Source organism: Camelus bactrianus, chromosome 5 (genome assembly GCF_048773025.1).
Source record: "Camelus bactrianus isolate YW-2024 breed Bactrian camel chromosome 5, ASM4877302v1, whole genome shotgun sequence".
NCBI lineage: Eukaryota > Metazoa > Chordata > Mammalia > Artiodactyla > Camelidae > Camelus > Camelus bactrianus.
The window spans coordinates 42,913,838-42,927,914 of NC_133543.1; the positions used below are offsets into that span (position 1 = coordinate 42,913,838).

Sequence of the window (14,077 nt, forward strand, 5' to 3'; positions counted from 1 at the left end):
AGACAGAGATGGAGGAAAAGAGAGAAAGACCAAGGGCAGTACTGTTTGCCTTAGAGAGTGGCTGTGGGGACTCACTGTGGCCACCTCCACAGAAGCCCCTCACCCAGTGCCTTGCAGAAGTGCTATTTTAAATTATTGCCTAGCTTAGCCTGCTCTAAACACACCATTCCTCTGAGTCAAATGGTACCCCACGGAGAGGAAAGGCGCTTCTCCCAAGCCCTGCTCATGGTCCAGCTCATGCCTGATTCCAACAGATGTGCTATATCTCTCAGTCCCTAATTTCCTTGAGAGAAATTCTTTAGGTCCCTGAAGAGATATTTTTAAAGTTATTTCTGTTAATGTATACTGTTTGTATTTCTTATAAGAAGCCCGTACAGTTTGGAGATCTTAATGCTAAAAAATAAAGGGTTGGCCACACCCATCTTCTGGCCTGTACCTCCCACAAATGAGGGGATACACAGGAGTGCAGAGGGCGCAGCCAACTCCATGAGTGCCAAGGCCTTTGGGAAGAACAAATGTGTATTCAGAGGCCTGGCCTTCTCTCAGTGCATCTCCGGATATTCTGTGAACATCCTAACCCCCTTTTAAATTTTGATGAATGTTTTCTCCCTCCACTGATGAGCATTATTTTACCCAGCCAGGGCACTCTTGAGCTGTTTCATGAGTCACTGTTTCTTGTTCTCTTCCTTCCTATGAGATCTGAGCCCCTCCAGCATTCGATATTTGGTCTAATTCACCCAGCACTTCTGTTCCTAAGAACATCTGACCCCTCCACTCTCTCCCCACATCCATCACCAGTGATGGACTCTTCTCCCCAGAGTCATTTTTCACAAAGAAACAAGGTGTTGTCACTTCACAAAAGTTACTGCATATTCAGCAGAGTCAGACCAACCCAGCTGTCTGAGCTGCAGGCTCTGAGGGAACCCCTAGGGTCACTCACAGGCAGAGCAAGCTGCCTTATCCCACGCCTCTGGAGAGCAGTTGAAAATTGCGCCTTAGCAAAATGACAGATTACATGTCATGGACCTTTTGGTCATTCATGAGTATTCAGAATCACCAGTGCTACATCGTCTTCTGTTCTTAAAAACCACATTTATCTCCTGGCTTACAGTGTCATCACTGTTTTCCATTCTTCATAACAACATTCTCTGTGAGTAAGCCAGCATCTTCCTTTGATGTGCTGTAAATTATGCAGCATGTAGTCAGGCCCTGTCTCTTACTGCTTACCCTTGTATGTAAATAAGTCTTCAATAAAAAACCCATTTAGAATCCACTCAATTATTAGCATAGGGAAACAAAAGAAGATATTTACTTGAGCTTTAGTTAATTTCTTTGTGGTGCAGTTATTTCGGTTTGTCAGTTAGTAATTGAAATTGAAAACGCTAGAGATCATCTCTCTTTGGAAGGAGTAAGAGAAGTTGCGGGTCTGGAAAGAGATGCTTCAGGAGCAGGGCTTCCGCAGGCTCATCCTGTAGAGGGCTTTGCTGTTGCATTCCCCCCGGGAGAGAGCATGCCCCAGTTCTAATACCAAAACTTTACTTGTGTCTTTACAAGAAATGAACACATTGTTACTGATGTCAGACCAACTGATACAAACCTTCAACTTGATAAAAAAATGTGTAACTGTGGCCAGTTCACATGTTGCGATCTAGAAAGATCTCATGAAAAGTGTTGTTTGGCAGCCTTACTTGGTCCAGCTTTAAAACTTATTCAAAGAAAAGTTTTTAAAAGCTTTAAGAGGAAGTTGAGGTCATTGTGATGCATAGGAATTCAGTGGAGACTAAAATTTGCTATCATCATTCCTTTATTCTCACTGTTAATGAAAACAGTTGAACGGAAGCAACTTGATCGGTGTACCCAGTTCTGTGCTGATTTACATTTTCTGTCAGCAACTTGCAGTATGGTTTAGAAACCAGTCATGTCTCCGAGTGGCAGTGCAGCCACGTTAACCTTCCTGACAGTTAAAAACGTTGGTCGTTTTCATCTTTGCATGAATTTTTTTCTTCACTGGAGGCTATGTTTTTGAGAGACAGCCCAGGCACAGGCCTTCAGTGACAGCAGTCACACAAACCGGTCCCTCCCGAAAGCGGAATGACCTCTCTTGCCTTGGGCAGGTAAATACGCCATGCGGGACCTGGTCAACCGACTCCCAGGTGGTGCAGGCCCCAGTGTGCTGTCCGACGAGACCGTGGCGGCCATCTGCTGCGCACTGCACGAGGTCACCAGCAAGAACATGGAGAACGCCAAGGCCCTGGCTGACTCGGGGGGCATCGAGAAGCTGGTGAACATAACCAAGGGCAGAGGAGACAGGCAAGTCCGCTCTAAGGAGACGCTGGCACTAGGCCCTTGCTCCTGGGATCGTCCTGACAGGGGCCTTCATGTCAGGGATGCATTTGCTGTGGGGAAGGGTTTCTTTCCGCATTTCTTATGTGCCAATAAGCAAAGCAGTTTCCAGCAGTTAAAACCTGTTTTACTGGGAGAGGCATTTGCGGCCACATGGCCCTTTTTCTGGGCTTTATTTTCTTGGAGTTCCCCTCACCCCCACTGTCTTTCCTGTCCCCAAAGCCACACTGGGTCGTGCTGACCCCTGGATGAACCAGACTTGCCGTGACCAGAGACACTGTCTCTCTTGCCCTTCGGCCCCACTCCAGGCTCAGGGCCTGTTCCACCAGAACATCTTGAAGCCTCAGTTGTGGGACTGAATCCTCCATAGGTGCCCGGAAAGTACGGAGACCACCGCGTGCAGCGAGCCTGCCATGTGGCCTAAGGATGTGCCCTGGGCTTTTCATGTCTCTTCTGGGTGACACCCAAGTGATGCAGGATTTAGAGGATTGGTAGCAAAAACAGAAGGTTTCTTGTTGTGGATCTAGAGCAGTGAGTAAATTTGCCTTCGCATCAGAGCAGAGACTCCTTCAAGGAGGAGGGAAGTGTCAAGCTGCTTGTCGCTTCCCAATGGTGGTGAGGTGGCCCGCCCTGCTCTCCCCACCCCTCCTCTGGCCCAGCGCCGCCGGCTTCCCCAGGTGGTTTAAGGCACCCTCAGGCATCTGATGCCCCCAGGAGCGGGCACTTTATTTTTGTTTACTGATGCATCCTTGGTCTCTAGAACAAAGCCTGGCCCATACTAGTAAATATTAATTGGCTGAGCATCACTAGAACACACTTTGTATACTTTTGAAGGAATTTCTAAAATATAAGAATAACGGAACAAAGCATATTCTCACCTCTGAGAAACCACAGCTACCAACATTATCCATGTCTCCTTTCAGTACTTATGTACCTTTTTATCTCATTAGTAATAAGTGCACACACACACTCGATTTTTTATTTCAAAGGAAATGAAACATTACAGATAGGGCTAAGGTCTCATTCCACTAACTGCCCCTCCTGTTCCCCTCCCCTCTCCCCTAGGAGTAACTGAAGTCACTTTTAGTGCTCCTAAAATTTTGTGATAACCTTTATTTGTGAGAGGCATAAGAGCTGGAGAAATGCTGAACCAGTGCCAAAACCTTTGTATATATATATTTTTTAAATTACTACCCAGTCTTTCTTTCAAAACAAGAGATTCAGAAGTCCTGGATCAAACATGTTCTGAACATACAAGAACTTTCCTTATGATTCATTCACCAAGTATCTGTCTGCTACCCATATGCCACGTGCTACAGCAGTGAGCAGGTCACACCTGCCCTCGGGTAGCTTATGTCCCATGGGCAGAGTAGACGAGGGACCGGCAGAGTAAGAAGCACACTTCTTAGCCTGTGGGATGGTGCTGAGTGGGGGCAGATAATAAAAGCAGGGATGGTGATAGGGCATGCCTGGATAAGGAGGGGGCTTCACCATTTCAGACAGGTTGGTCAGGGAAGGCCTCGAGGACATGGTGCCTTTTGAGCACAGACCTGGAGGAGGGCGGGGAGAGCATTTGGGGCAGAGGGAACAGCATGTGGGAGGGCCCTGAGATGGAGCTGTGCGCGCCAGAGAGAAGCAGCAGGAAGCCAGCAAGGCTGGAACAGAGCAAGTCAAGGGGGAAGAAAGGAGAGGAGTCCGGACCCCATGGGTCAATGTAAGGACTTTCACTCTAAGGAAAACTGGATGCTGTTGGAGCATGTGCAGCAGAGGAGAGACACGATCTGACTTCCTGAAAGGAATCAGAATGACTTAACAAACTGTTCTCCCCCAGCTCCTAGTGGAGACTAATGGTGGCAGGAGTTGAGGTGGTGAAGGAGTAGTCAATTCTGACATGTTGAAAGGCAGAGTCGATGGAATTTGCTGAAGGAGCCGCTGAGCAGCATGAGAGGAGGAAGATGTCGAGGAGGACCACCACGGGGTGGACGTACCCCGAGACATGGGGGAGCCTGCAGCGGAGCAGGTGTTCAGGGAAGACCAGAAGTTTGTTCTGGACGTGATACACTTGAGATGTCTCTATGACGTCCACGTGGAGTGTCTGGTCAGAAGTCAAGTTCAGGATAGAGGTCCAGGCTGGATATCCATTTGGGAGTCCGAGGGTATAAATGGCACATTTAGAAGAGGGAGATGGGATGAGAGCAACAAGAAACGTAGAGAGGAAGAGAGGCTCGAGGGCTGGTGTCATAGTTCGAGGTCAAGGAGACAAGGAGCCAGCAGGTGAGCCCACGAAAGGGCAGGCAGAGCACTCAGGAGAGCCGCCGCACGGGCTGCCCCGGACGCCCCACTCAGGAGGCGTTTCAGGGGTGGGCACATGTCCCCTGCTGCTCAGTCAGTAGGACCAGGACAGAGACATGTCCAGTTGAACAATATGGAGGTTTTAAGAGAAGCTAGGATGAGAGAAGTAGAGACAAAAATTTATTACTCCTTCCAGGAGTTGTGCTGCAAAGCGGGAGCAGAGAAACTGCCTTGCTTTCTCAGGAGTCAGGTGTCTGCTCATACAATTCATCTCTAAAAATGTCTATCCTTGCTGTTGGCGTCGCGGTGCCGACCTGGCACGTCCCTGCTTTGTCAGGTGTGGCAGGGTAGCCACTGGGGCCAGGCCTGGGGTCTGCCTTTCCCACCTCCCTCCCAGCTGCCCAGTCCTCAAGGACGGAAAGCCAGCAGCAGCGTCGGCCCAGCTGTGAGGTGTGAAGACCCTGCGGGGCTATCACAAGTGCTGAAATTCCCTGTGTTCTTCTCTTCTTGGAGGTATATCTCCTTGCTCTGTAGTCCATTTTGGTAATACAAAATTGGAAAGGGCTTTCAGTGGGTTGGTTTGACCTGGTTCTGCCCTTGACTCGGCAGGGTCACCGAGAAGAGTGAGTCTGGGGCGGGGGCGGAGGCAGAGGTGCCCAGAGCTCCACCTCCAGGAACAGAGCCGGTGAAGCCCTCACACTGGCCTGCACCCTACCCTTGCAGAAGCCCCCAGAATCATCACAGCCCAAATTCTGTCGTTACAGGCGGAGAAAGCCTTCCAGACTGCTCACCTCTCTTCTTCCTCCCTTCAGGAGAGTTTAGTTGGGAAGATAAGGAGAAGCAATCAGATTTGAGATCCTGTAATACACATGTGAAGTCAAATTTTCAGTGTCAAAAAGAATTCTGAGGGCAGAGGTGCGCAGTTACCCCTGGGGCTCTGATGCACCCTCACTTGGCAATCTGAAGGCCTTGGCTGAGGGGGAGCTGCAGTCCCTCTTCACTTAACAGTGGGGCCCCTGATTTAGAGGAGCAGCTCCCGAGTGGCCAGTGAACAGCAGCACTCAGAGCACGAGCCGGCGTTCGGCAGAATGTCTTCAGAGAAGGGAAGTAACAACTGGCCATGGTTTCCGGATTAAACACTAGAGCACACAGGCACATTTGTTTGCAAAGAGGTATAATTGACGAGAAGTAAAACGAAGGTGTTTTATACGAAGGCCTAATAATGGGGGTGGTACTTAGGTTAACCTGGGAGGGTGCTCGACACTCAGGATGGGCGGTCATGGTTAAAAGCCACCAGCTCATCCCAAACTTGATCAACTCCCAGGTACACCTGGTTCCTCGACGGTGGTTTCCGGCAGTGCCTCCTTGCTCCCTGGTCCCTGGGGAGATGGTCTCTCGGCCGTTGGCTTGCTGCCAGTCTCTTGAGGTGGAGCCGGAGGCTGTGCGGCCCACATTCATGAACATCCTTGCTCTCTCCCCAGATCATCTCTGAAAGTGGTGAAGGCAGCAGCCCAGGTCTTGAATACATTATGGCAATATCGGGACCTCCGGAGCATCTATAAAAAGGTAACTTGCAAGAATAGCTCCAGCATAATCAGCATTCATCGGAGCACACGTTCGTAATCATTTATTATAATGAAATGTCGTTATTCGTTTTGAGAGGTTTCTTTTTCTCTTAACTTAACAGGATGGGTGGAATCAGAACCATTTTATTACACCTGTGTCAACGTTAGAACGAGACCGATTCAAATCACATCCTTCCTTGTCTACCACCAACCAACAGATGTCACCCGTCATTCAGTCAGGTCAGTGGGTACCCTCCCCTTCTTGGCGAGAGCACGTGTGTGACGGAATGTTGTTTCCCATCCAGAGAAGAATGAACATATGCTGATGAAGCCTGTCACCTCCAAACACTGAGGGAAGGAGAATTTGCTCTTCAAGTAGAAAGCCTTCTTTGGGAATTACATGCCGTTGTAAACAGCACACCCACTTTCCTCCTTCCGTTTTAAAAGTTTATGCCATGTTTACACCAACCACAGTGCATAAAAGCATTCCATGGTCCTCAGTGGTATCCATTCCCCCAAGATTCTGCTTCCCTGGGTTTGCAGAGGGGCCTGGGAATGTGCATTTAATAAGCTGGCCCGGTGGTGCAGATGCAGGAGAGTGGAGGATCACGCTTTGAGAGCCACTAGGTTGTGCCTGAACCTGGCTGCCCCTGTCTGCCTGCTGGCCATAAGCTTGACATCTCTTCCAAAATGATTTTTCAGTTTTCTTGGTGGAAACTCTTAGAAACAGTCCTTTAGACATGAGCTTAAGACCCACAGCCTGGGAGAGCCATGATTTCCACCTGTGCCTTCCTCCTCCCCAGTTAAACCTCCATCCCAGGCTGCATCCCAGGCCCCCAGCATACACTGCTCATGGGAACAGGCCCTCCAGGTGGGTTTACAGGAATTCCCTTTGATTTGTAAGTTGGGAGTCTTGGCACCCACATTACCTACTTTTATTGGTGGTGGTTAATTTGGTAGAAGGAATATTTTGAGACAAACTAAATTTTTTTTGTATATGAGGACAGACTACTAAGTCAAGTCAGTCCTGTAAATTTAATTCTTAATTAAATGAAACAGGAAAAGCAATAAATTTCTTTTTTTTTAATTTAGCTTTACATTTCCAATTCTGACATTATAAATATTATCTGTTGTATTCAACTCTGCTCCTCCTGGCAGTCTTACTTCTCATGTGGACAAATGTGGCCAAAAAGACTAACATATGACTGGTGGTTCTACCACATAAGTGGATAGCTCTGCTCATACCAGGAATTTTAAAAAATTATCTATGCCTACTGAATACAGTGTATATTTATATCTGAGTTTTTAAATTACGAGTTGTTTTCTTCAGAGAGACCTCTGCTTGGTTTTTGACACATTCTTGCTGTACTCCCGGGGGTGGCCTGAGCCTGTCTTATTTGATAAAAAGGCACAGCCATCTGTGGGGACTCAGGAAGAGGGGTGCTGGGGAAGCAGGAGATTTAGCTGCTTCACAGAGGGCATGTGTACAAGCAAAAGAATAATTTCAGGCAAATTAGGACATAGTTACTACAAGCAATGAACTTGTTTTGAGGACCTCTTAAATGTACACACTGGACAGTGCTGATGAGCCGTCCAAGTTCCTAGGTCCCTCTCTGGATTCCCGTCAAAGGCAGGACATAATTCACACTTGCTTCTCCAGTTATTATAGGGTTGATCATCCATCCCTTGGCACTAGTGTGGTGTCCACTTAATGGGCACACCTCCTGCCTTGCTGATGTAATTGTGGGAGGCAGGAGGGGACGTGCTCTGTCCTGCTGCCTTCTAGAAAGTAAACAGGATAAGAAGCACATAGAGCCTACCCTTGCATGCTCACCCTGTGACAGGGAAGTGACTTTCTAGGGAAAATATTTCGATGTCAGTCTTTCCCTGAAAGCATCCGTGCATGCAGAACCACTGGTGGCAGGGGCTGGGGGCTGCTGCGTTCAAGTGGATCCAGTGAATAAGTGACCACTCTTACTTCTAATTAACTTCAGTGCAGGCAAGATGAGTTTTTTAATCAGAAAAAGATGTGCAGTGCTTTCCTTCTGTGCAGAAATGTCCACCAGGAGACCCATGGGTAGATAAGTTGTTATTAAACGTTGGGCTCCAGCTGGGATACAAGAGCTGGGCCTTTGTGAGGTGGGGCTTCCCAGCACCATGAGCTTCCTTATGAGCCAGGCTTACTGAGTTTATGTAATTTCCCTGACAGCTGATCACCATAGAAGGAACTGTAAATTTTATGGGCTGGGTGTTCTTATTCAAACACATTTAGAGATGCAGATATTTTTGAAATCTTCAGAAATCAAAATATGCCATAAAACATCTATTTACTGAAGAGCTATACATAAAGGATAATAGATGGGTGTGTTACGGGCAACTGAACTGAGCTCATAAAGTAGCAAATACAACTCTTGCATGACTGGGACGCTCCCATCACTCGCTCGGGTTCAGAGCTCTTAGCGGGCAGGTCACTGAGCCCCACTGTCTCCGTGGGGAAACTGCACGGTCCCCGCCCCGCAGTCCAGCAAGCTTGGGAGGTGACGGCACTGTCCTTCCAGTGGGCGGCCTGCAGGTCGCCTTCCAGGGACCCAGGCTGGCTGCCCTTCCACTCAGAGCACCTCTGAGAGCTGACGTGAGTGCCAGCCGCATGCTCTTCAAATTACTGACCTTTGTTTTTCCAAAGAGGACTTTCTAGAGACACTGACAGTCTGATTTCTCTCTTCTCCTCTTTTTCTCTCCCTCCTCCTCCCACCTCTCCCTTCAGTCGGCAGCACCTCTTCCTCACCAGCACTGTTAGGAATCAGAGACCCTCGCTCTGAATACGATAGGACCCAGCCACCTATGCAGTATTACAGTAGCCAAGGGGATGCCACACATAGAGGCCTGTACCCTGGTAAGACGCCAGTCGGGTGTGTGATAGAGTATCTCGAAAAGCCGTGTGTCCCCAGGCACTCGGCCGGTGGCCCGGGAGGTAACCTGTGCCTGCATTGAGACGATCCCCCAGCAGCAAACCATGGTCCAGTCTCTTCACCTCCTGCTTCAGGGGCAGTTGTTGCCTTTTCCGCTTGTTTTAAGCAAAACAAGATAAGGTGGTGGTCTGGTGACCACACATAAAAAGAGCACTGCATCCAAATGAGAAATCATTTCCAGCCACCCCGCAGCGCAGGCCCTTTGTCCTGCCCTCTCCCCACTCGAGCGGTCTCCCCCTGTGTGTTCCAGGGCTCCCGAACCCTGAGCTCTGTGACCCTGGGCAGGGCCACATCTCCTGGACTGGCTCATCTCTTAAATTCAAACCTGTGGATGGAGATCAATTTCATTTACATTTTCGTGAAAGAGAGTTTGAATGAATAACAGCATATATGATGTGATTCTCTTCAGAGTGATTATTTTTTAATAACAAAAATGATGTTGCATAGTATTAATATTTTTATGTCCTATTCAGAAAGTGTGCATATAATTTATTCAAAGAATGCCAACCTGAAGGGTTACCAAGATTTCATATTGTCTCCATTCTCAACTATCTTGCAGATTATAACTACTCTAGAGGTCTCAAATAAGGCAGTGTGAGCTACCAAAAAGTGGGAGTCCTTTCTCACAAAACCTATTTATTAAAAAGAAAAAATAAAAGCTGGTGGCAATTTAACAACTGCTGGGGGAGCAGTCTCAGTTGTGCTGTTGTCTTTGAAATTGTGATTTCACAAGACTGTTTACTAATCGACTGTTGTTACTATGGCAATTAATAGCTCAGAAAATTGCAGACGCTACATTTGAGACACAAGCTCTTTGCAGAGGAAATGCACATACAAACTGAAGTGCATTGTTGCTTCAGGTTTGCAGCAGCCTGCTTTATTTTAAAGATCGCCTCCTTAGCATGCGCACCCTTCTGTATCTTCTTTGCTTGCTTCAATAAACTAATTTGCCTCAAATATGTTTCATTTTCCTCATTAAACAAAAATAAAAATCTTTGCTAGCCTTAATAATACTAGAAGGTTAATCAGTGACATCATCGGGAGTCCACTGTGGACTCTTGAAAACAGCTGTCTGATTACCAGGTTCTTTTTGTTTTAAAACATACTTAAACATGGCAGACACAAGAACGTGCCTCCATGTGGCCAGCCTGCTCCTTCCAGGACCTGGGACTTTGAATCAAAGCTGCTGTCAAGGCATGGAGCTTGTTCTGCTGTGTTTCCCTTCCCCCATTTGACCCAGGGCTCGTCCTCAGAGCCCTGGTGGAAAAGTCATGTTCCTCGGCTCAGGGAGCAAGGAACCAGCCAGGGAAGTCTTCACAAGCAGGAACAGCTCCCCACAGTGACCAGTGGTGGAGAAGAAACCCTTTTGGGGTGAGCTCTGCACTGGCGTGGCTTTTTGGTGAAACACACAAAGCCTGTCTGCCGTATTCATTAGCCCCTAACAGCAAGCGGCTCAGCAGCAAGCGGGCTGGATCCAGGGAACCCAGGCTGCCGACTGTCCCGGTCTGTGCAGGGGTGGCACCAGCCCAGTGCAGGGAGTCCGCACAACCTAACGGACCGGAGTAATGAGCGCTAGTTTTAATTTCATAAAATATTTTCTTACAGGCTCCAGCAAACCTTCACCAATTTACATCAGTTCCTATTCCTCACCAGCAAGAGAACAAAATAGACGGCTCCAGGTGAATTTGCAATATCATTTTTACAGAAGGCCGATTAGCAGGGATCAACACAGTAAGGGGTCCGCGCCGGTTGACTTACCAGAGCTGGGCCGACACGGCAGGGGCCGAGGAGCTTTCCCTGGGGGTCTCGCTCCTCGGAAGCTCATCTGGGGTATAAGCCAATCACTTCCACAGTAGCCTCAAGTCCTGGACTATCTGTATTGGTACCACCATGCCACTGACGGGAACCAGCTGAGAAGTCTAACTCCTTTTCTTTGCCCAACGATTTCCTTTTCTCACCCTTTTTTTTTTTTTTTTTTTCCTGTTAATCTCTAAAATCTCTTCCATCCTCTGGGTGGGGAAAGGTTGGTAAGCACACTTCATTCTCTCATCTTACTGTTCTCTTTTTTACATACACCTTTCTCCATCTTCATGGCTCCCTCTCATCCAAGCCACTGTGGTTGGAAAACCCGAGTCCACAGCCAGATCTCTTAGGCTCAGAGGTCACATCAGACTCAGCCCTGCAGGGTTGAACCCCACTCTCCATCAGAGCACAGATGAGTGATTGTAATATTCAATCTCTGCTTTTATGGGGTGCCTAAAATTCATTTCTGTCCTTCCTAATGCCATGTCCACCTGGGTCATCTGATCACTCCTCCTACCTTCTAGTAACACATGAGCACCAGGGGTTTCCCAAACAAGCCTGCAATCTGCCTGCAGATTCGGATGCTCTTAGACCTCCTTCCATCTCATCATCTTTTCTCTGTAGACGGAAGAAAAGGAAACTCAAGTTATTCCTAATCTCGACTATAATTTTTGAGTCAGGAGAAATAGCCTCAGAATCAACTCTAGCTTAACAAATCTAGCTCTGAAATCCTTATAATGTTAGAATGCATTTAGTTCCAGAATATGGTATTAATACCTGTGTTCCATCTTAGGAAGTGGGGGGCTTGGGGATGATCAAGAGGAAAGACATTAGAACCATTACAGTTTTGTTCCAAAGCTGTGAAGAAATTAACATGAAGTCAGAGATAAGACAAAAGGAAATGGGGCTGGGTGTGTGTGCCCACGTGTGTTTCACCTTGCTTCCTCACCGATGGATTTGATTATTAGCCCCAGTTGGGGAGGGGTCTTTTCCTTTAGAATTGTATTTGCTTGTGTGTCTTTTCTAATTTCACTACTCCCCTGCCTGGAGATTGCTGTTCCTTTCAAAGCATAGCAGAGTTTCCAGAGGGTAACGGTTAACCAAACTACATATTTCTTTTAAAATTGAGGGATGGACTCAATCTTCGTCCCTGAGGTAAATATTTTTTAAAAAATAGTTCTGCAATTATACAACTATCCAAAGCCCAAAATCCAGCCTTTAACTAAATTCATGATGTGCTCATGGGTCCCTTGTGTCAAAGCGAAACTCAAAGCCATCTTTTCATTGGGCACACTCAGGCTTCCACAGCAGAGCACAGAACTGGGCCCATAGTGAGGAGGGAGGTAGCCAGGGGCTGTCTTAAGCTCTCCCGAAGGGCTCACTTGTAGCGGCCCTAGGACAGGACTTGAGTAAACTCTGCCAGCCCACCTGTAAACGTAGCTTAACATCCTCACAGTCAACTAGTAGACATACAGTGTGCACCAGAAACAACTTTGAACCATAAATTAACAAGTACTGAATATTGCTTTAAAAATACAAAGCAAGGAAGCCCACCTTACTTTTCCCTAAACATGTATTTCCAAAAATTGCCTTGATTTATTTGCTCTTTCATTTTGTCAACAGCATCAACAGCTGTACTATAGTCAAGATGACTCCAACAGAAAGAACTTTGATGCATACAGATTGTATTTGCAGTCTCCTCATAGCTATGAAGATCCTTATTTTGATGACCGAGTTCACTTTCCAGCTTCTACTGATTATTCCACACAGTATGGACTGAAATCAACTACAAATTACGTAGACTTTTATGCCACTAAACGACCTTCTTACAGAGCAGAACAGTACCCCGGGTCCCCAGACTCGTGGGTGTAGCATCAAGATGCTCCGTGGAACTCTTTCTTTCTAACCTTGTTTGGATCGAGATGAGAAGCCTGTCTTGCTGATTTGCTGATGAAATGTGGAAGTGACACAGAAGGAATGAGTGAAGAGCATATTTTTTTTTCTTTTTTGAGGAATTATCAGGGAAGTAAGGCAACCTTTGGGAGAGAGGACTTTCTAAGCTCTACTTAGGTGTTAGATCTAATTACTTGTAGATTCTGTAGTCCGGTGAAGGTGTGGGCGATGTGATGAGAGGTTTGAGAAATGGGTGAAATGAGATGGGGGATGTGTAGGTCAAATCAAATTAAAGATGATTTTTTTAATGTGAATAAAGTTACGTTCTGATAGTTTGTACAGAAAAATAAAATAAAATGGATGCCCTTCCTGTTTTATTGCTATTACTAAATGTCAAGATTGTATGCTATTATGTCTTGTAAATTTCTTTTGTTGGTGTAAATATGGAAATGCCACATTGGTTAAGTGCCATCATTTGTAATGCAGTGTGTCATTTGAAAAGAGAATTAAGAAACTGACAGCTTAAAAAACAAATGGGAAACCCAAGGAACTCTCAGCAGTTAAAGACAAACTACAACATGCTTTGTTTCCAAATGAACAGCATACCTTTGAAGCACAAAGTCCAGTCTGGAATAGCAGCGCCATGTCCATTCCCTGCCTCTTTCATAGGACACTTCACTGCCATTTTCTATGCACATGGAAGAAAAATAAATGTGGAGATTTCATCCTTGGAAGTTTGTTCCCTGTGCTTTATTTTCTGTGTGTGATACAGAAAAGCAGATTGAATAAATGCAAATCCAATTACATGTTGGAGACAGCTTAAATATATCCAACTGTTTTGGACTTTTCCTAGTTTTATAGTTAATACATTTTGTGAGATGGATTATACCGAAGAATGAAGCTGTGGACTTTCGTCCTCTTTACCTAGCTTAGTATTTTTATTTCTTGGGATCTGTTTTGAATTTAATGCCCATTGCCATTTTGCAGTGTTTTGTTGTTGTTGTTTTTGCTTTTGGTTTTTCAGACTGCTGTACATTTTCCCTTCATCAAAGGGAAATGACATCTGGCAGCCTGGCCCTACCTAAATTCCTTTTGGCATCATTTTAAGAACTCAGTAACTACCTAAGAACAGTTGCTGGGCACTTACTGGCTGGTACCAATGTAATAAACCAGACCAAATTCTAAATAATTATTTTGCTGCATAATTCCACG

General features: G+C 46.5%; 1 protein-coding gene across 17 annotated transcripts in view; it reads left to right on the top strand.

Moving 5' to 3' along the window:
- PKP4 (plakophilin 4) overlaps positions 1-13,599 on the top strand; it is a 210,052-nt gene extending 196,453 nt beyond the window's left edge. For 14 of the 17 annotated variants that reach the window (XM_074363696.1, XM_074363704.1, XM_074363698.1 and 11 more), the window contains 6 exons: positions 2,115-2,310; positions 6,117-6,201; positions 6,323-6,440; positions 8,965-9,093; positions 10,775-10,848; positions 12,596-13,599. In XM_074363696.1, coding sequence (XP_074219797.1) covers positions 2,115-2,310; positions 6,117-6,201; positions 6,323-6,440; positions 8,965-9,093; positions 10,775-10,848; positions 12,596-12,844 — 851 coding nt within the window. In that variant the 3' untranslated portion in view covers positions 12,845-13,599. The remainder of the gene's footprint in view (positions 1-2,114; positions 2,311-6,116; positions 6,202-6,322; positions 6,441-8,964; positions 9,094-10,774; positions 10,849-12,595) is intronic. The other 3 variants (XM_074363701.1, XM_074363702.1, XM_074363708.1) reach the window with 2 other exon arrangements.
- Positions 13,600-14,077: the final 478 nt, after the last annotated feature.